General features: G+C 38.6%; 1 protein-coding gene across 3 annotated transcripts in view; it reads left to right on the top strand.

The window, feature by feature from the left end:
• Positions 1 to 1,544: 1,544 nt before the first annotated feature.
• cert (ceramide transfer protein) overlaps positions 1,545 to 22,879 on the top strand; it is a 73,155-nt gene continuing 51,820 nt past the window's right edge. Inside the window, exons 1-5 of one of the 3 annotated variants that reach the window (XM_073984108.1) lie at positions 1,555 to 1,953; positions 2,126 to 2,656; positions 15,660 to 15,967; positions 16,138 to 16,222; positions 16,297 to 16,506. In XM_073984108.1, coding sequence (XP_073840209.1) covers positions 2,309 to 2,656; positions 15,660 to 15,967; positions 16,138 to 16,222; positions 16,297 to 16,506 — 951 coding nt within the window. In that variant the 5' untranslated portion in view covers positions 1,555 to 1,953; positions 2,126 to 2,308. Of the gene's footprint in view, positions 2,657 to 15,659; positions 15,968 to 16,137; positions 16,223 to 16,296; positions 16,507 to 22,879 lie in introns of all 3 variants that reach the window. The other 2 variants (XM_073984109.1, XM_073984107.1) reach the window with 2 other exon arrangements.

Genomic DNA, 22,879 nt, shown 5'->3' with positions numbered 1-22,879 from the left:
CAACGGTGAATTGCTACACTAAAAATAATTTAATATGTAAAAATTTGTAAACAAGGCGGACAAATTAAATCTGTTTTGATGTACAAAGTTCATTTTAATCAACCATGACTAATATTTACGATGTCTAAACGATAAAATAAAACGTTTATTTATTTTAGATGGGCAAACTGCGATAAAATAATTCTTTATTTGCTTTCGGATATGTTAAAATATTTGTTTCAATGATAATCTGACAAAATTTCTTCCATACTTGGTCTGTTCCTTTACTTTTGAAAATGGTAAAACCGGCAAAAGTAGCAAAAGTTGTAAACTGCTTCCATATGAATTTATGGTGTCTGAAGTAAAGGAACGCTTTTCTAGTAAAAAGTGGTAAAACTTGAAGATTCTTGCACGTAAAGGAACAGAGCTACTAATATTCTAAACACGAATTTAAAAATCATTGAATTCGATTGTTTTTAAAATTGTTTGGCATATTATTCAAACAGCACACACACATAAACAGATTGTGTATTTTGTTTTGACGTTTTAGGAACGGTCGAAAGAAAAAATTTAAATTGACAGAAAGCTTTAGCTAAGGCCATGTTTATATTAGGTGTGTTCGTTTACTCAATAATTTGTACAAATTTGTACAAGTCCAGTAACTTCTTGCAAACGACTAATGTCTTTTGTATCGAACTGAAGTGTAAACGAACAGCATTCAGTAACAATTTGTACAAATTTTGAGTAAACGAACACACATATTATAGCCTTTTGCTGGGTTAACCTTCTTATTCAAGATTTATGTGACGTATACGCAATGAAATTGACATTTGAAACCCAGTGGGTTTGTTTAATCCGGTTATATACAAACGTACTATAAGGCCATGTTTATATTATAGCCTTTTACAGGGTTAACCTTCTTTATGAGGATTTATTTGACGTATACGCAAAGGAATTGACATTTGAAACCCAGTGGGTTTGTTAAATCCGGTTATATATAAACGTACTATAACCTTTCTTATTAAACCATGGCATAATGTGCTAACATTTTCAGTAAAGGCCAGAACAGAATCAATCGTCGCTTGCTTTGCTTCCTTCCCCAAATGTAAAATTATAAAGGAATGCCAAACCCTCTTTGCAAATCCGCCTGCGTTCCCCTTTAGGAGGCTCTGGCATTCCTTTATAATTTGACATTTGGGAAGCAAGCAAAGCAAGCGACGATTGATTCTTTTCTGACCTTAATTGTGCTATGAACAAAAATCAGCTGACTGCCATTTAAATCCTCCAAAATGTATATCTAAATGCAATGAGATTTGTACTGGATTTATTAAATCCAGTCGAGGATTTATGGCTACTCTAAATGAGCTATTAGGCACAGAAGATTAGGAAAGGAATAGCTATACATCTCCCCTCATCTCAATCCCCTATAAACGTATAATTTCATTAAATTAATCATCGGCAAATAAAAATCAATTTAATTTCATATAAACTTTCAGTGTGTAACATGAGACTAGGCTCCATCAAAAACATCAGCTGATTATCGACAAAAACTGTCAAAACACATTATTGTGATTTGTATTCACAATAGAGAAAAACATAAACAACACAACTACGAGATATTAGACGTCAAATTTATTTTTTGCTTTTGGAATAAAACGAAAGAAGTGGACGAGTGAAACAACAATTCAGAACGGCAATAAAAATAAATTAATAAATTCATTAAAAAATTGCCAATTTACATAATAACAAATGGAACTAAACTGTTTATAAATGCAATATATCTGCATACTCGAAAAGAATTATTTTTCGCAAAAAAAAAGTTCTTTGATTTGGTCAATCGGTCGGGTCGGTAATGTTACTCTGTCCCTCTTTGGATAGTGATAATTTAATCCTCATCCAATGCGGATAATTAAAGATTATTGCTTTTTTTTATTGTTTTTGTGCCTGCCTAATTAAAGAGATTGTGTTGTTAATGTGAGTGTGTGTGCAAAGAACATAAATCCAAAGATAACAAAAGAATTGCTCTACTCACTCTTCAGTGACTGTCAAGTTGAGTTTTTATTAAAATAATTGAAATTACGTGGCCGTCCGTCCATTAAATTCCTTTGGTTTTTTCTATATTTGTTTAATATAAACAACGCCCCAGAACTTGGAAAAGTGGTTTGGTGTTCAAAAAAAGATTTGTTTTGTTTCCAGCTGTAGTTGTTGCTCTTGTCGTGGCCTCCCTCTTGTTGCTTATAATTAGAACACACAACAGGCAGACAGACAACACCAAGAAGGCAAAAACAAATAAACAAACAAAATCAACAACAACTGCACAACGCAAGTAATGAATTATGTTAAACCACTATTGAATGGTGGCGTTCAAGTGGCAAGTGGTACCGGCAAAACAGCCCCACCCCAAACGGTGGTAACAACAACAACATCATCTTCTTCGCCTCGATTATCATCTTCAAATACCATGGTTGACCCGCCAAGCAGTGATTCCGAACCGGAATTCATTGACAATAGCAGTGTGGAATTGCGAGGATATCTAAGCAAATGGACCAATTACATCTATGGTTGGCAACCGCGATATATAGTCTTAAAAGATGGCACCCTATCCTATTATAAATCGGAATCAGAATCAGATTTTGGTTGTCGTGGTGCTATTAGCCTTAGCCGAGCAACAATTAAGGTAAGTTGTAAAAAGGTTTGAACGATGCATACCTACATATGCAAAGTGGATAATTTGAAATGCATATCTCATTGATGGAATGGCCGGCCTATATATGAAAAATATATTTGTTCTTGTTGGTGTTCTTTATTTAGTATAGTCTCCATTGCTAGAATATTTTATTTGAAATTCAATTAAATTGAAATCATGTGTGCTTTGACTTTTGACCCGCATAGATTGTTGTCTTTGATGACCAATTCCAATTTGCTGTTGTTGTCACGTCATTGCTATTTTTCTATCGATACAATTAAGCTGGGTGGTGGTAATGTTCTTTTTAGTCTCTTTTTTGAAAACCGCAATATGGCCCCAACTACATTAGTGTGCTGATGTTTATCTTCATGTACAGAACTGACAGAACAGTGTTTGTCGGCCAATTTTAATTGACATAAAAACGATGACGTATTGCTTTTCTTTATTTATTTCCTTTAATAGCCTTTTTTAGACGTACTATCCTTTATTGCATTTGGGGTACATGGAGGTACATTGAGATTGTCATTTGGTTTGAAAGTCACAATTTACTTACATTAGGCTTCAAGAAGAGATAGGGGAAACGTATAGTGCAACCATGACTGTTCGGTCGCACGACCTGTTCTGGATCAGTCCTCTACTGATATGTGTGGATATTACGTGTAATGTTGAGGTAGTACTATGCATTTTCCGGAATCCATGTTGATGTTGGGCAACTGGAACACAGATTCTCATCGTGCGTAGAAGTAGTGCATCTGAAATTGTTGCTACTGGCGACAGGAGGGAAATTGGCTTGTACGATTCACCTCTGTTGGCAGCCTTGCCTGGCTTCAGTAGCGGGACAATATTAGGCATCGTTCTAAAGCCCACGAAGAGTATTTATAATACCGCTTACAATTTCTGATAATAGTTTATTAAAAAATTATCTTAACATTGTAAAAAATGTTAATTGTAAATGTTATTTAAGAAGGCGGCCTTCGACTTTCTATCAAACTGTAAGTTTTCTCCTAGTAGCCGGCTTTTGGCCGGGGTCTTAAGCCTTTCTCCTATGACAGCTGCAAGTGTAGGCTTTCCTTACATTAGAAGTTGTATTTTTTTTTCAAAATAGCCAGAGACGTTGTTATACCCTCAGCCTTTAGACTAAAGTGGGTATATACACTTTGATACGACCAAAAATCCTTTTAGACCCCAAACAAAATTAGTTTCTGACAATACCATTTTGGCGTCGATTTAGCCAGGTCCGTCCGTCTGGCTAGCTGGTGCGCACGATTACTTTCGAACGGATCAGCCGATTCGAACCACACTTTGCAATTCTTAATATTTTGCCCAAATTTATTTTAAGTTCGAAGAAGGCCGTATCGTTTCACTCCTTCGGGTGCCTCGCCTACAAAAGTTCAACATTTTTCTGCAAAACGGTGTGAACGATAACTTTCTAAGGGAGCAATCGATTTGGTCCAAACTTTGCACATCGTATTACTTCTTCCAGATATAGATCGGGTTCCAATATGGACACTATCGGTCCACTTGTTCGGATACCTCCCACAAAAAATTCGGAAAAGTGCAGTTTAAGACCTCCTCTCGAATGCCTTCGACTTTTGTTGTGACAATTTGTATTCGCTGCCACCATTACGACGGTACATGTTTTTGCAGGGGTAAATCCATACTTCCTGAGGAAATGACCCGAGCGGTCTTCTCCGTAGGGTACTTCCCCCACAAAAGTTCATTCATTGTTTTAGTGCAGTTTAAGATCTGTTAGAAGATCCTTTAGAAATTTATACCGAAGCTGTTCCTTGTTGTTGTTGTAACAGTGTTTATTATTGTGTGTTTGCGTGTTTGACCTTTCTTCTCAATCTGGCTCTGGATCTATCTCCAGTTCCAGGAAAGTGGCTGCTTCGATGAGATCTGAACACAGATTCACTGGAGTTCGAAGAGTAGGTTTGGCAGGGCAGTTGAAAAGACGCAGTGTGTCGTGCGAGCCCATGCCGCATACTGGGCAGATGTCTTGCACGGCGCGATCGATTTCCGCCCAATAAGAATTTAGGCGACTGCAATATCCCGAGCGTAGTTGAGCCAAAACTACTCGAGTTTGTCGTGGCAGCTGACGCTCCTCAGCTGCGATAGATGGAGGATGTACTCCGAGTACTTTATTCACACTATAATTGCTTAAGGCCTTGGCAACTGCGTCCGTGTGAATGCTATTCAATCCTGCTTGATATGCTGTTGATCTAGGGGTTCTCTCCTGTATCGTTGGACCTCTCCCTCTAGAGCATGGATATCCTTCCTGATCTGCCTGAATGGGCCGGGCCTACCCACAAGATGGTGATTGGGATGGCTCACACGATAACATCCAAGCAGGTACTGCAACGAAAGCATCTCATTGTGTTGCTTTACAGGAAGAATTTTTGCCTCCTCTTGTAGATTGTCCACAGAAGACTTGAGGAGACACCCTGTTGCTGTTCTCAGGGCGGCATTCTGGCAAGTTTGAATCTTTTTCCAGTTCGAATCACACAATCTCGGGGACCAGACTGGAGCCGCATAGCTTACCACAGACCGACCTATCGCGTTATATGTGCTCAACAAGGTTTCTTTATCTGCACAAGGTTTCTTTATCTGCTGCCGGCCAGGGACTTGAGGACCTTGTTCCTACTTTTCAACTTGTCGCAGATAGCTGTGGCGTGTGCGCACGACGTGAATGTAGTGTCGAATGTGACCCCTAAAATTTTAGGGCAGTTTGTGGTCGGAATTCTGCTACCGTCGACCACGACATTCAACTCACGTCCAAACTGCGCTGTCCATGTGGTGAACAGAGTGGCTGTAGATTTTGTGGGGGAAATCTGCATATTCCTCGAATGGAAAAAGGTGGTAAGATCAGTTAAATAGTTGTTCAGTCTCTCACAGATGTCATCAGGATAGGTACCCGCCGCCAAGATCGTGCAATCATCCGCATACGTCACGATCTCAATGCCGTCTGGAGGGGGTGGAATACAGGAGAGATATCACCTCACCTTGGGGAACTCCCTGTTTCACTCTACGGGGTTTGGACTTCTTATTCCTGAATTCCACGTACGACTGGCGTCCACACATATAGTTGACTATCCAACGTTTCAAGCTTGGCCGGAGGGTTGTCTGCTCAATGTCCTCAAACAGCGTGGAGTGCCTGATAAGTCAAGAGCCACCATCACTGTTCTATCGCACGGCCGTCTCTGGTTGAGTCCTTACAGATATATGTGGTAATGGCGTGCATCGCTGTTGTCGTGCTATGCTGCTTACGGAATCCATGTTGATGATCGGCAACTTGATAGCTATTTCTGATACTGGGGAGGATCAAGGCCTCAAGTGTCTTTGCTACGGGCGACAAAAGCGAAATCGGTCTGTACGATTCACTTTTGCTGGCATCCTTGCCTGGCTTCCGTAGTGGTACCACCCTGCCCATTTTCCAGACTTCGGGAACAACGAGGGTGGCTAGCGACAAGTTGAAGACTTTGGTGAGATACTCGACTCCCGGCTCATCCAGCTGCTTCAACATTACCATGGAGATTCCATCAGGGCCCAACGCTTTGGATGATTTAGCGTTCCTGATGGCATTGGCAACATCATCCATTGTAAATTGTGGTGGTTCATCCTCGGCAGGAAGAGATCTGATGCGACGTAATACTCTTCTCTTCGCCCTGTCACTCTCGGAATGCTCGACAAACTGTCGATTGAAATTACTTGCGCACCTCTTCGGGTCAGTCAACGTAACGTCGGCAAACGTGACTGAGGTCCTATCTTCCCTTCTTCCAGGGTTCGAGAGTGACTTAACCGTTGCCCACAATTCACCTATACCGGCTCCAATGTTGCAGCTCTTTAGATGATTTAACCATTTGTTCCGCTTATGCTCGCCGACCAGCCTGTTAACTTCCAGTGTCAGCTCCCTGACTCTGGGGTCATTGGGGTTGATACGACGAAGCTCATCACGCTCGTTTGCTAATCCCGTCGCCTCTGCTGGGAAATTTGGTCTTACTTCGGGTATTCGACCAGCAGGGATATGGCGAGCGGCTGCAGCAGTGATGATGTCCCGGAACGTCCTTTCCGCTACCCGAACATCAGAAGGATTGGGCAATTCTCTGAAGCGGTGATTGGTGAACTTTCTGAAACTCGGCCAATCAGCTTTTTTATGATTGACGAACGTGCGGCGTTTAGAGGTGATGAAGTCGGGTGGTCTGCTAATGGAGACAATTATGGGGAGATGGTCTGATCCAAGGGAAATGACGAGTTGCCAGGTAAAGTCATTTGTCAGACCAGGTGACACGATGGTTATGTCAGGCGAACTGTGACGCTCTCCTCTAATTCTGGTAGGGGCGTCCTCATTGACCGTGCAAAACGTAGAGCTATCAATCTGCTCAGCCAGCGCTGTACCTCTCTGGTCGTTTCCGAGGGCCGAATGCCACATCTCATGATGCGCATTAAAATCCCCCAGGACTAGACGATTATGACCTTGCAAGAGCGGGCCAATGTCAGGCCTATAATCAGGGATACAGCTATTTCTCGGCGGGATGTATACATTCAGCAACTCTATCTCGGCAGCTCCACACCTGACTGCTACCCCCATACATTCCATGTATGGGTCATTAGAGACAGGCTCAAGCGAGATAGGTCTGTATTGAACAGACTGGTGCAATAGGAAAGCCAATCCCCCACCTCCACTTCTGGTGCGATCTTTCCTCAGAACATTGTAACCATCACAATGCTCTAAGCTGTGGTTGTTGTTCAGCTTGGTTTCCTGCACTGCCGCCTTTGTTCGACGAAACAAATACGAACATGTACACACTGAGGTGGCAGCCGCTGGCCGGAACATTGGATTTGTGTTGTTCCGTGTCAATCCGGTACGTAAGAACCCGCTGCCGTGGGATTGAATACAGGAAATGTAGAGGTTAAACAGTTCCGGAGATATCACCCGCCTTGGGGAACAACCTGTTTCACTCTGTGGGGTTTGGACTTCTTGTTCCTGAAGTCCAAACCTCCTTGTGGTCTTGTTTACAGCAATATTATGTTTTTCGTGCTCAAGTGCATGCAGTCTGACGTGGTGGTCCAAAAGCTCTAAATTGTACGGTGATCAACTGAAATGACTGGTGGCTACGATATCTATCGAAAAGAAATGATTTCCAAAAATAAGATCACTTCTAAAATGGTACCTTTTCCTCAACAATTTTGAGTTTTAATTCAAATCCATATTTTTGTGAGCAAGTTCATCCGTTCAGGAAGTTCATAAAACCTTCTTAATACATAATTTTAAGAGAAAGTGATCTTGGTTGCATGGCCGCTTTTCAATCTGCCCGTAGATGAAAGTTTCAACTCACACAGGCTGAATGTACTTGTTTTAATATTTTTACCTGTTTTAATATAGTGTGAAAATTGGCATCGTTTACGAAGAGGTAAGGCAGGGAAGACTATAGTTTCGGACTGCACCATAGATCTTCATCAGTTTCATTGATTTTTTTTGTTCAACCCTGGATTCAAGAATGAATTTTTGGGAAACAAAATATATAAGTCTTAATCCCAAATAAATAGAGAGGATTCTCTTGAAAGTTTTCTTAAGTATCCGGCCTTAATTTAAGCCTTTTTCTTATAGACAGGTGCAAAAGTCGGTTACGCGCATATTTACCTCATTAACATACAGTGCTGGACATATCAATGGAAACTTTTTCCAGAAAACTAAATATAATAATTTTTGACTAAGTACATTTATTCCTTAGTCAAATATACCTGCATATTTCATTTTATGCAAACATATAAAGGTATATATATCTAACTAAGGAATAAATTAATTTAGTCAAAAATTATTATATATAGTTTTCGGAAAAAAGTTTCCATTGATATGTCCAGCACTGTAATTAAAATAGTTGTCAATACCCGTACCTGGAATGTATGGAGTTCCTGCGGAAAACTATATATCGATGGATAACAAGGACTGCCAATGATAAAAATTTCAGTTCAATCCGAAGGGTACTCCTAAGCAACAAAAAAGTGTTAGAGTAAGGCATTTCCGATAAGTTAAGACTCTTATCTTGAAAATTATTGTCTCCCCGGGAAAACCATATGTCGTTGGGATCAGGATAACAAAGGCTCCCTGTGATATACATTTTAACATTTTTAGTAGGTATGTTAGGTTGTTGATACGAAATATTTAAGACAATTTTGTGAATCATAAACGAAGCCCTTGTAAATTTTATCTTTTACAACATTTTTCAATTCCCACCTAATCCCACCTAATGTTCCTGCATTTATTTTTTTCAATTGAATCACACTGACAACAACGTACATTTGTACTTACTTTCTGTTCTGATAACAATGTAAACTCCCATTAATTAGAACAAAAACAGCACACAACAACAATAAGAAACACAAAAATCCCCAACAACAATGAAAAAGTAATATGACGTCATTGTTAATTGAATAGAAGTCAATTAAAGAAGTAGTCAAATACATGTGTATGTTGTGTTGTTTTCTTTTTCAAGGGAGTACAAAATTAACATGAATTGCAACGTTGATTTATTTTGTCGCCTATTAACCAAACAATTGCCACTGTTTACCGTTGAGCTAAAAGCGACAAATATTTCAATTTCAAATTAATGTTCTACATGAATTATCTAATTTTACAATAAGAAATACTTCAAAACACTATCGGTCGGCATTTGATTGCAAGTCATATTTTAATTCAGGCGCTATTCTATTAGCTGCTTTTGTTATATTTACAATAACTTTACAATTGTGAAGAACAATGCTGATAGTGCTGTGGTTAATGGAATTTATTATTATGATTGTAGCGATATATACTACTATTGGGCTATCGGAATTTAGAAATTATATTATCAGTACATTTTTACAGCAGCAATGGGTACTCCCAAGCATTGGAATGTTTAGCTTCCGGTTAAGACTCGTACAAAAATGACTATTAACAGAAAGGGTCTGGGGTCCGAATGGGTCTTTCTAACAGGGTCTAGAGAAGCAAAGTTTTGTTATAACAGGGTGTAGAGAAGCACCCTTTCTTTCAGAACGGGTCTATAGAAGCACCCTTCCTTTCAGAACAGGTTTATAGAAGCACCCTTTCTTTTAGAACGAGTCTATAGAAGCACCCTTTCTTTCAGTAAGGGTCTGTAGAAGCACCCTTTTTTCAGAACGGGTCTATAGAATCACCCTTTATTTCAGAACGGGTCTATAGAAGCAACCTTTTTTTCGGAACGGGTCTATAGAAGCACCCTTTCCCTCAGAACGGGTCTATAGAATCACCCTTTCTTTCAGAACGGGTCTGTAGCAGCACCCTTTTTTCAGAACGGGTCTATAGAAGCACCCTTTTTTCAGAACGGGTCTATAGAAGCACCCTTTCTTTCAGATCGGGTTTATAGAAGCACCCATGGTACAATAATTCTTAGGTAGGCCACAGCTAACAGCTGATTACAATTTTTTTTTGTTATGGCTTAATCTGTCAAAACCGAGTTGACATGCAGAGTTGATATTTATTATTGATCAAAAAATTCAACTCTGTTTTGTTTTCATTCCAACATTTCGTTCTTCTTCTTCTTTGTTTACTCATCCGTTATCATTCATCAAAACAATTTTGACGTTTGAAGCCATAGCGACAGGGTTGCATTTTTTTGGCGATTCTCATACCTGGCCTACCTATGAATTATTGTACCATGGAAGCACCCTTACTTTCAGAACGGGTCTATAGAAGTACCCTTACTTTCAGAACGAGTCTTGAGAAGCAACCTTTATTTCAGAACGGTCTATAGAAGTACCCTTACTTTCAGAACGAGTCTATAGAAGCAACCTTTATTTCAGAAGTGTCTATAGAAGCAACCTTTATTTCAGAAGTGTCTATAGAAGCAACCTTTATTTCAGAAGTGTCTATAGAAGCACCATTACTTTCAGAACGAGTCTATAGAAGCAACCTTTATTTCAGAACGGGTCTATAGAAGCAACCTTTATTTCAGAACGGGTCTATAGAAGCAACCTTTATTTCAGAACGGGTCTATAGAAGTACCCTTACTTTCAGAAAGATCTATAGGAGCACCCTTACTTTCAGATAGATCTATATACTTTCAGAAAGATCTATAGATGCACCCTTTCTTTCAGAAAGATCTATAGGAGCACCCTTTCTTTCAGAAAGATCTATAGGAGCACCCTTTCTTTCAGAAAGATCTATAGGAGCACCCTTACTTTCAGATAGATCTATATACTTTCAGAAAGATCTATAGATGCACCCTTTCTTTCAGAAAGATCTATAGGAGCACCCTTTCTTTCAGAAAGATCTATAGGAGCACCCTTTCTTTCAGAAAGATCTATAGGAGCACCCTTTCTTTCAGAAAGATCTATAGGAGCACCCTTTCTTTCAGAAAGATCTATAGGAGCACCCTTTCTTTCAGAAAGATCTATAGGAGCACCCTTTCTTTCAGAAAGATCTATAGGAGCACCCTTTCTTTCAGAAAGATCTATAGGAGCACCCTTTCTTTCAGAAAGATCTATAGGAGCACCCTTTCTTTCAGAAAGATCTATAGGAGCACCCTTTCTTTCAGAAAGATCTATAGGAGCACCCTTTCTTTCAGAAAGATCTATAGGAGCACCCTTTCTTTCAGAAAGATCTATAGGAGCACCCTTTCTTTCAGAAAGATCTATAGGAGCACCCTTTCTTTCAGAAAGATCTATAGGAGCACCCTTTCTTTCAGAAAGATCTATAGGAGCACCCTTTCTTTCAGAAAGATCTATAGGAGCACCCTTTCTTTCAGAAAGATCTATAGGAGCACCCTTTCTTTCAGAAAGATCTATAGGAGCACCCTTTCTTTCAGAAAGATCTATAGGAGCACCCTTTCTTTCAGAAAGATCTATAGGAGCACCCTTTCTTTCAGAAAGATCTATAGGAGCACCCTTTCTTTCAGAAAGATCTATAGGAGCACCCTTTCTTTCAGAAAGATCTATAGGAGCACCCTTTCTTTCAGAAAGATCTATAGGAGCACCCTTTCTTTCAGAAAGATCTATAGGAGCACCCTTTCTTTCAGAAAGATCTATAGGAGCACCCTTTCTTTCAGAAAGATCTATAGGAGCACCCTTTCTTTCAGAAAGATCTATAGGAGCACCCTTTCTTTCAGAAAGATCTATAGGAGCACCCTTTCTTTCAGAAAGATCTATAGGAGCACCCTTTCTTTCAGAAAGATCTATAGGAGCACCCTTTCTTTCAGAAAGATCTATAGGAGCACCCTTTCTTTCAGAAAGATCTATAGGAGCACCCTTTCTTTCAGAAAGATCTATAGGAGCACCCTTTCTTTCAGAAAGATCTATAGGAGCACCCTTTCTTTCAGAAAGATCTATAGGAGCACCCTTTCTTTCAGAAAGATCTATAGGAGCACCCTTTCTTTCAGAAAGATCTATAGGAGCACCCTTTCTTTCAGAAAGATCTATAGGAGCACCCTTTCTTTCAGAAAGATCTATAGGAGCACCCTTTCTTTCAGAAAGATCTATAGGAGCACCCTTTCTTTCAGAAAGATCTATAGGAGCACCCTTTCTTTCAGAAAGATCTATAGGAGCACCCTTTCTTTCAGAAAGATCTATAGGAGCACCCTTTCTTTCAGAAAGATCTATAGGAGCACCCTTTCTTTCAGAAAGATCTATAGGAGCACCCTTTCTTTCAGAAAGATCTATAGGAGCACCCTTTCTTTCAGAAAGATCTATAGGAGCACCCTTTCTTTCAGAAAGATCTATAGGAGCACCCTTTCTTTCAGAAAGATCTATAGGAGCACCCTTTCTTTCAGAAAGATCTATAGGAGCACCCTTTCTTTCAGAAAGATCTATAGGAGCACCCTTTCTTTCAGAAAGATCTATAGGAGCACCCTTTCTTTCAGAAAGATCTATAGGAGCACCCTTTCTTTCAGAAAGATCTATAGGAGCACCCTTTCTTTCAGAAAGATCTATAGGAGCACCCTTTCTTTCAGCAAGATCTATAGGAGCACCCTTTCTTTCAGAAAGATCTATAGGAGCACCCTTTCTTTCAGAAAGATCTATAGGAGCACCCTTTCTTTCAGAAAGATCTATAGGAGCACCCTTTCTTTTAGAACGGGTCTATAGGAGCACCCTTTCTTTTAGAACGGGTCTATAGGAGCACCCTTTCTTTTAGAACGGGTCTATAGGAGCACCCTTTCTTTTAGAACGGGTCTATAGAAGCACCCTTTCTTTTAGAACGGGTCTATAGGAGCACCCTTTCTTTTAGAACGGGTCTATAGAAGCACCCTTTCTTTCAGAAAGATCTATAGAAGCACCCTTTCTTTTAGAACGGGTCTATAGGAGCACCCTTTCTTTCAGAAAGATCTATAGAAGCACCCTTTCTTTTAGAACGGGTCTATAGGAGCACCCTTTCTTTTAGAACGGGTCTATAGGAGCACCCTTTCTTTTAGAACGGGTCTATAGGAGCACCCTTTCTTTTAGAACGGGTCTATAGGAGCACCCTTTCTTTTAGAACGGGTCTATAGGAGCACCCTTTCTTTTAGAACGGGTCTATAGGAGCACCCTTTCTTTTAGAACGGGTCTATAGGAGCACCCTTTCTTTTAGAACGGGTCTATAGGAGCACCCTTTCTTTTAGAACGGGTCTATAGGAGCACCCTTTCTTTTAGAACGGGTCTATAGGAGCACCCTTTCTTTTAGAACGGGTCTCTAGGAGTACCCTTTCTTTTAGAACGGGTCTATAGGAGCACCCTTTCTTTCAGAAAGATCTATAGAAGCACCCTTTCTTTTAGAACGGGTCTATAGGAGCACCCTTTCTTTTAGAACGGGTCTATAGGAGCACCCTTTCTTTTAGAACGGGTCTATAGGAGCACCCTTTCTTTTAGAACGGGTCTATAGAAGCACCCTTTCTTTTAGTACGGATCTATAAAAGAAACCTTTCTTTCAGAACTTGTCTATAGAAGCGCCCTTTCTTTCAGAACGGGTCTATAGAAGCACCCTTTCTTTCAGAACGGGTCTATAGAAGCACCCTTTCTTTCAGAACGGGTCTATAGAAGCACCCTTTCTTTCAGAACGGGTCTATAGAAGCACCCTTTCTCTCAGAACGGGTCTATAGAAACGCCCCTTCTTTCAAAACGGGTGTATAGAAGCACCCTGTTTTTCAGGACGGGTCTATAGAAGCACCCTTTCTTTCGGAACGGGTCTATAGAAGGACCCTTTCTTTCAGAACGGGTCTATAGAAGCACCCTTTCTTTCAGAACGGGTCTATAGAAGCACACTTTCTTTCAGAACGGGTCTATAGAAGCACCCTTTCTTTCAGAACGGGTCTATAGAAGCACCCTTTATTTCAGAAGGGGTCTATAGAAGCATCCTTTTTTCAGAACGGGTCTATAGAAGCCCCCTTTCTTTCAGAACAGGTCTATAGAAGCACCCTTTCTTTCAGAACGGGTCTATAGAAGCACCCTTTCTTTCAGAACGAGTTTATAGAAGCACCCTTTCTTTCAGAACAGGTCTATAGAAGCACCCTTTCTTTCAGAACGGGTCTATAGAAGTACCCTTACTTTCAGAACGAGTCTATAGAAGCATCCTTTCTTTCAGAACGGGTCTATAGAAGCACCCTTTCTTTCAGAACGGGTCTATAGAGGCACCCTTTCTTTCAGAACGGGTCTATAGAATCACCCTTTCAGAACGGGCCTATAGAAGCACCCTTTCTTTCAGAACGGGTCTGTAGAAGCAGCCTTTCTTTCAGAACGGGTCTGTAGAAGCAGCCTTTCTTTCAGAACGGGTCTATAGAAGCAGCCTTTCTTTAAGAACGGGTCTATAGAAGCACCCTTTCTTTCAGAACAGGTCTATGGAATCTCCCTTTCTTTCAGAACGGGTCTATAGAAGCACCCTTTCTTTCAGAACGGGTCTATAGAAGCACCCTTTCTTTCAGAACGGGTCTATAGAAGCACCCTTTCATTCAGATGCACCCTTTCTTTCATAACGGGTCTATAGAGGTACCTTTTCTTTCTTTCACAACGGGTCTATAGAAAGGTGTTTCTTCAGAAGGGTGCTTGTTTCAGGAGCACCCTTTCTTTCAGAACGGGTCTGTAGAAAGGTGCTTCTTCAGAGGGGTGCTTGTTTCAGGAGCACCCTTTCTTTCAGAACGGGTCTATAGAAGCACCCTTTATTTCATAACGGGTCTATAGAAGCACCCTTTATTTCAGAACGGGTCTATAGAAGCACCCTTTATTTCAGAACGGGTCTATAGAAGCACCCTTTATTTCAGAACGGGTCTATAGAAGCACTCTTTATTTCAGAAGGGGTCTATAGAAGCATCCTTTTTTCAGAACGGGTCTATAGTAGCACCCTTTCTTTCAGAACAGGTCTATAGAAGCACACTTTCTTTCAGAACGGGTCTATAGAAGCACGCTGTCTTTCAGAATGGGTCAATAGAATCACACTTTCTTTCAGAACGGGTCTATAGGAGCACCCTTTCTTTCAGAACGTGTCTATAGAAGCACCCTTTATTTCAGAACAGGTCTATAGACGCACCCTTTCTTTCATAATGGGTCTATAGAATCACCCTTTCTTTCAGAACGGGTCTATAGAAGCACCCTTACCTTTAAAACGGGTCTATAGAAGCACCCTTACCTTTAAAACGGGTCTATAAAAGGACCGTGTCTTTCAGAGAAGAGCCCTTTCTTGCACAAAGGGTTTGGAGAAGCACTCTTTCCAGGAGGTGTAGATGCACAAATCGTGGTCCTTAAGACTTTCGCCGTTCGTTGTTTTTATAGTAGTGTGTTTTTGGCTAGGATTGAATACTCTTTGTATTATGGCGGAAAGTATTAAAACAAAGACTTAACTTTTTTTTATTCCCCATCCACTGTCGTTGTAATTTCATATTTCAGTATCATCAAAACTAATTATCCTTTTATATACAATTATAGGTTTAACATATGCCACTTTACAATTGTCAACAAAAATTTAATTAAATTATATCCTTTATCTATAACACCCCTTTATTTTTTATTTTTTGCCTAGCCTCACGAGTCCGATGAACTCCGTTTCGATGTTGTGGTCAATAATTATAATAACTGGTGTTTACGTGCCGATACACCCGAGGATCGAATGCACTGGGTGGAAGTGTTGCGTATGTACAAGGAGGACAGTACCAGTACAGATACAACATCATTGCGACGTCATGGCAGCACCATGTCCTTGCAATCGAATACAGTGTCCGTGGCAAGTGGCAGTAGTTTGAAAAAGACTCAACGCAATCTAAAGGAAAAAGTTGGAGAAATTGAAACATTCAAAGATATTTTGTTTGGTCAAATAGAGACGCTGCAAAGGTAATGAAATGATTGAAGTAACTCCTTTAAATTAAGTGCAATTTGTTATTGCAAAATAAAAACGCCTTGTGCCTGAAGGTCATTTTTAATTTGCCATAAACAATCACGTTCAACAAACACAATCATTAACGTTTATGTTCCTTCCTTTTCCATTTAACTTCACTTAACAGATACTTTGATGCCTGTGCTGATATCAATAAGGGCATGGATAAGCCCTTAGATTTGGGCGATGGCTTAAAACCAATTGATTTTAAGGTATATATAACGTAACCAATCTTGTTGTTTTGTTCATTTAACCATTAACGTTTTATGTTTCCTTCTTCCTTAAGGGCGAATCTATAACGTTTCGTGCCACAACAGCTGGTGTTTTAACAACTCTGCAACATTGTCTAGAAATCATTGTTGAAAATGATGAAACATGGAAGAAAAAACTGGACAGAGAAATAGAAAAACGTAAAAAAGTCGAAGAACAAAATCGTAAATTTAAGGAAGAAATTGAGAAACTAAAACGAATATCATATCCTGGCCCAGATCTGGAGGTAAGTGCAAAGAATTAACTCAGAAAACTATTTGAATGGTGTTTATATACATATTTACTGTTTGGCGAAAGTATATTCAAGGACTTAACTGTAATAAATATTCACAAAATGAGTTGGATACAAAATGATTGGAATTAATACAAATATCCAAAAAACATAAAAATATTGTTTCTAGCCCGTCTAATTGTCATGGGATTTAAGTGTGCATCCTATTTCGATTATAACGTAACGACGTAGTTTAACTTAAACTATTACAGAAATCACCAGATATGGTCTATCATCGAAGTTAATATAATTTTGAATAAATATTGCCAGGTGTAAAATTTGGATCCAATGTTGTGCGCTTCAACCAGTTTCTGCTTTTATGATAGGTCAGGTTTAATGATGCGCAGAGGCTTTTGGTCCATTGTGTAATATCATGAGAATGGAACCTTTTTATTGCATTTTTATACCTTCAGAATTTATGTTAACGAGGGTATATACACTGTGATACGGGCATAATGTGCCTCATGACCCCCAAGTATGTCCGTATGTCTGGCTGGCTGCACCGCACGATAACTCTCGAACGAATTGACCGATTTGGTCCAAAATTTGGCTTTCATAATATTTTGACCAAATTTTGTTTAAGTTCGAGGATGGGCCATATCGGTCCACTCCCTTGGGTACCTCCCCCACAAAAATTCATATTTTTTCGCAAAAATTATGCGCACGACAACTCTCGAAAGGACTAACCGATATCGTCCATACTTTGCACGACGTAATATTTTAACAAGGCATAGATCAAGTTTGAATATGGACTATATCGGTCCACTTCTTCGGGTAGCTCCCACTCAAATTCCAGAAAAGGTTTAAGACCTCCTCTCGATTCGTTTTGATTTTTGTTTTAACAACTTTGGGGCCAGGTTCATGCTTCCTGAGAAAATGACCCGAAAGCTCTAAAAAGCAGCTCCTGCACCATGTATAGTGGATGGAGCACACGAACGGATAAACCGATTCGGTCCAAAATTTGGTAGTCATAATATTTTGCCCAAACTTAAATCAAGTTCTAAGATGGGTCATATCGGTCCACTCCTTTAAGTACCTCTCCCACGAAAGTTCAAAACTTTTCTCACAATAACTCTCGAAGGTAGTAACTGATTTTGTCCATACTTTGCACTTGGTAATATTACTGCTAAACATAGATCAGGTATGAATATGGGCTATATATGTCAACTCCTTCGGGTATCTCCAACACTAAATTTCGGAATAGTGCTGTTTAGGACCTCTTCTCGAATCATTTTGATTGTTCTTGCAACACGTTGCACGCAAGGTCCATACTTCTTGGGAAAATGTCCCGAAGGCTGTAAAAAAAGTCCTACGGCCAGCATGTGTAGTGGCTTGTGCGCAAGACAACTGTCGAACAAAAAATGCATTGGTCACACTTTGCATATCGTAATATTTCTTCAAATATTTGATGAAATTCAAAGATGGTGCTTATAGGTCCATTCCTTCCGGTACCTCTGGTATCTCTAAACGGAGCAACCGATTTGGTACAAACTTTGGATGTCGAAATATTTTGTCCAAACTTAGTTTATGTTCAAAAGTGGGCCCTTTCCTACTCCTTCGGATGCTCAACATTTTTTTTAAAGTGCGGTTAAATGTCCGTCCGAGGATCCTTTGGAATTTTTTACCGAAGGTATTATGTTTCGATATTATGTTTTTTGTGGACAAATCCATGCTTCCTGATCTAATGGTCTAAAAGCTCTAAATTATATGGTGACCAACTGAAATGACTGATGGGCGCGATATCTATCGAGAGGAATTACCGCTCCCGCAAAATTCTCTCAATGGAATCTATGCGTGTCTGATAAGAGCTTCTATCTCAAATCTCTCCAGTACTTGGTATTTCTTCTGTGCAGCATGCGACACCTGCAAAATAGATTCTCGGCCGCCCCTATCTCTTTTACATCTCCACATAATCAACAGTAGACGTCGTCACTGTCATCCCATCTTCAAGTTAGAGCTCTACTGCAGAGTGACCCGTAATAAGTCCAACAGTGATCTTCATTCCTTATTTATCGGGTGAGAGAAGATACATGGTTCTACGTTGGGATATCATAGATTGCTTCAAATATTCTACAACTAAGTTCCATAAGGCATCAAGATTTTCCGAAGTGCACATCGGTTGGTAAATCATTTTTTAAAACGCTCTTATCTTACGTGTCAAGGCAAGTTTTTTAAGTAAATTAATTACATTTTCTACGTTTGCACCTTTTTGGCTGTCAAAACCCTGAAAATCGCCAAATTGTATTTATTGAAGTGTACATTTCCATTACTCAATATATTTTAGCAACTTTCGATGTAAAAATTATTAGCATACTTTTAGGTGGCTACCTTTTTGTGATTGTTACTTTATTGTGAATGAAGCGAATGAAACATTTCGAAACAAAAATTTCATAATAAAGGATTTACATTTAAACCAGTAAACAAGTATCAGTCGACTTTGCCGACAGAGGTGAATGTATGGACAAATCGAATACCAGCTACACAACAAAAATCTTTTACCCCAAAAATTATTATTAAGGGGTTTGGCCCTTTTTGGGTGTATAAACTTGTCGACAAAAATATGGATTTGGATTAAAGTTCAAAAATGTTGCGGAGGAGGGACATATAGGAATGGTCGGACATGGTACATTTTGGAAGTGGATCTTATTTTGGTAGTCATTCCATTTAATATACATCGCGCCCACAAGTCATTTCAGTTGGTCAACGTATAATTTAGAGCTTTTGGAAGTATGGACTTGCCCACGAAAAACATAATATCGATGAAATAAGGCCAAATGGAGTACCTTCGGTACAAATTTCCAAAGGATCCTTAAACAGACCTTAAACTGCACTTAAACAAAGGGGTCGTTTATCGATAGCAATTATCGTTGAGTGGAGGTGTCAGTTGTCAAAATTACTTTATGTATGGCAACCTTCAACTGATGTTGCGAATCTCAGTTGACGAATCGGCTATTTTTCAACAACCAGTTCTTTTTAGTTGCAGTGAATATTTTCGAAGAAACAAGAAGTTAAATTGGAAGGAAAAAACATTTTTTTAACAATTGTTGATTATTTGCATGATTAATTAATTTTGTGTATCAAAAATATGGTAAAAAAATAAAACAACATTTTGAAATATTTGTTGATAAATTGAGTGCAAATCCAATGTGCACATGGGTCCATCTATACAGCCGAAAACACCAGGGAATTTCGTTTTTTTGTTTTGTCTCTTTTCCTCCTCCGACAATTTCGAAACGATCCAATTTTGGCACAATTTGTCCTCTATCAAGTGGACAACTTCCTTCAATACGTTCGACAATATAGATTGAGATTGAGTAATCATTGTCATGGGACTTTTGGAAACTTCCCTCCACAAAAAATCTCAACGCAGCGCACACTTTTAAAAGTGGGGGTATTGCTGTTGATCTGTAACTTACTTTGAAGTCATCCTATAACGTTTCCACAATGTAAACTACGGCATCCTTTTCAATCGAAAATACTGCTTAAACCTAAAATAATTTACTGATTATACAGATCTTTCCAACATGAGCTTCAACTTACAGTGCAGATGACAAGTTCAATGGATTCGACTTGTCCCTCATATTTCTTCTAATAGATGTCATGTCCTGTACATTAGGGATATAACTTTTTGCACTTTTTTGCAAATATTAAAAATACCACCACATAGCCGTGTAGAGCATGGAAAACTATTATGAAATACGGCGTAAATGTTTCTCTATCGCGAAAAAAGTTTCCGCACCAAATGCATTGAAGTTCAGTAATGCATTTTTTAATTTTAGCTGTTATGACGACATATTTGCTTTTAATTAAATTTTTTATTTTTTTGTAATCTAATTTAAAATCATTACCAAAGCATTCTGGACCAATTTGTTCTCAAATCGCGCCATTTCGGAGCATTTTAGGAACTTTTGACACTATTACAATTTTTGGTTTTTCTTTATAAACTCGTGAATTTTATGTTTATATTTTTTTAACCTATCGGACAAGAGAATATGGAGTCATTTGCAACTAATTCGCGAAAGTTACAGGCTGTTTTTGTTGACTTTGCCTGTGAGAATTGTATTTTTTTCTATAAATATTTATTCAAACAAAGCAAATTTAAAATGTTAAGTAGAAAAAATATCAAAAGGGTTTTAGTAATCACGGCCGGCGCGGAAACTTTTTTCACAGAATCGGTCTTAGAAACGCGTTTTCATTATTAGGACCAAATTCCCCACATGGTACTGGTGTTGTATTTTTGTAGAAAACAAATACGATTCTCACAAGCAAAGTCAACAAAAACAGCCTGTAACTTTCGCGAATTCGTTTCAAATGACTCCATATTCCCTGGTCCGATATGTTAAAAAAATATAAACATAAAATTCACGAGTTTATAAAGAAAAACCAAAAATTGCAATAGTGTCAAAAAATCATAATGTGGTCCGAAATGGCGCGATTTGAGAAGAAATTGGTCCAGAACGCTTTGATAATGATTTTAAATTAGATTATAAAAAAATAAAAATTTTAATGAAAAGCAAATATGTTGTTATGACAGATAAAATTAAAAAATGCATTGCAGAACTTCAATGCATTTGGTGCGGAAACTTGTTTCGCGATAGAGAAAAATTGAGACCGTGTTTCATAATATTTTTCCATTCTCTACACGGCTATGTGGTGGTATTTTTTTGGTTATAGCCCTACTGTACATTTTCTTCATCATCAAAAAATAATTCTACTGAACTTATCATTTTAAAATAGTTTTTTTTTTTTGGCGAATTGTTCCTTTTGCATTAATATAGAGTTCACAAGTTTGAAAAAACACTGATCGATAACGCGTTTATCGACAACCCAGTTGGGTTGACATCAATAATACAACATTTCATCTCAGTTGTGCTGACAATCGACAACCCAACTCAAGTTTAGTGGCAATGCATAATTGACCCCAACAACGTTGAACTTTTGGGAGGGAGCTGCCCGACATGGATCGATATGAACCATCTTCGAACATAAGCTACGTTTGGACAAAGTGTTACGTTTTCATAGTTTGGACCAAATCGGTTGCTCTGTTGAAGAAATATCGCGCATACCATTTCTGCAAAACATTTTTTAACTTTTGTGGGGGAGGTACCGCTAAGAGTGGACCTATATGGTTTTTCGAACTTTATCTAAGATTCACCGAAATATTACGATATGCAAATGGGTTTTTTACAGTTTTCGGGTCATGGACGGTATGGACTTGCCCCTGAAAGAAACCTGTGCCGTCGTAAAAGTGGTTTTGAGTACAACCTGTTGCAAAAAAGAAAATAAAGTAAAACCGATTCGAGAGAAAAAACTGCAGTTTTCCTTTCTATGCCTGGTAGAAATATTACTATATGCAAAGTATGGACCAAATCGGTTATTCCCTTCGAAAGTTATCGTACGCATCATTTTTGTAAAAAATTTTGAACTTTTGTGTGGAAGTACCCGAGGGTGTGGGCCGATATAGCTTGATTTAAGTTTGGACAAAATATTTCGACCGCCAACTCTAAATCGAATGGGTTGATCCTTTTGCGAGTTATCGACTAAATCTACTCCAAATTGTCTGAAACGGATTTCGTCCAAACATACTTGGGGTCTAAAATTATTATGTATATCGATGAGGAACTTTTTGGTCGTATGAAAGAGTATAGTAGTGTAACAAAGTAGTAGCGGTATTCACTCATTGTGGTAGATTTACAACTCTTGTTAAAGTACTATATGTACCAGGGTTTTTTACAACGAAGTGTGAATGTCTTCTTTGTGAATATCGTAAACAAATCAAAGCATCTTAAGTAAGTCTATCTTTAAGTTTCAGTTTTATTACACTTTTTTCATAAAAAAATGTTTTTTTCTTGGCCTCCATTCTTTTATTCTTTTTATTTTTCCCATTTTTCTACCAAAAAAAAAAAAAACAAAACTCCGACATAACAAAGACATAAATACAACTAAGACTAGACAAAATGCATGCAACAAAAAAATGTTTACGAAACTTTGTATAGAAACATTACCCTTAACAGGTTGCAGTTAATTCAAAATCGCAACCAAAGAGGAACATTTCATGTAATGGTATCAGAAACGAAATTTATGAATTCAAGGATCTATTCAAGAATGATTCTATGTCAATTGGATCGGTAAATTCGGTTAAATACGTGAAAAAGTATAAAAGAAAAAAATGTTATATCACCATATCGTAATATAACATTATGTTAAATTCAAAAGCCATTCACTGAAGAATGATAGCAAAAAAATGTCTTATCTTGTTGTATTTATGTCTTTGGACATAAATAAAACTCCCCAGCAAAATGTTCGATGCCAAAGATGACATTCAATC

Source organism: Musca autumnalis, unplaced genomic scaffold (assembly GCF_047663935.1).
Source record: "Musca autumnalis isolate F117 unplaced genomic scaffold, ASM4766393v1 scaffold_4, whole genome shotgun sequence".
Lineage (NCBI taxonomy): Eukaryota > Metazoa > Arthropoda > Insecta > Diptera > Muscidae > Musca > Musca autumnalis.
This window is presented reverse-complemented; position numbering and strand designations above follow the sequence as displayed.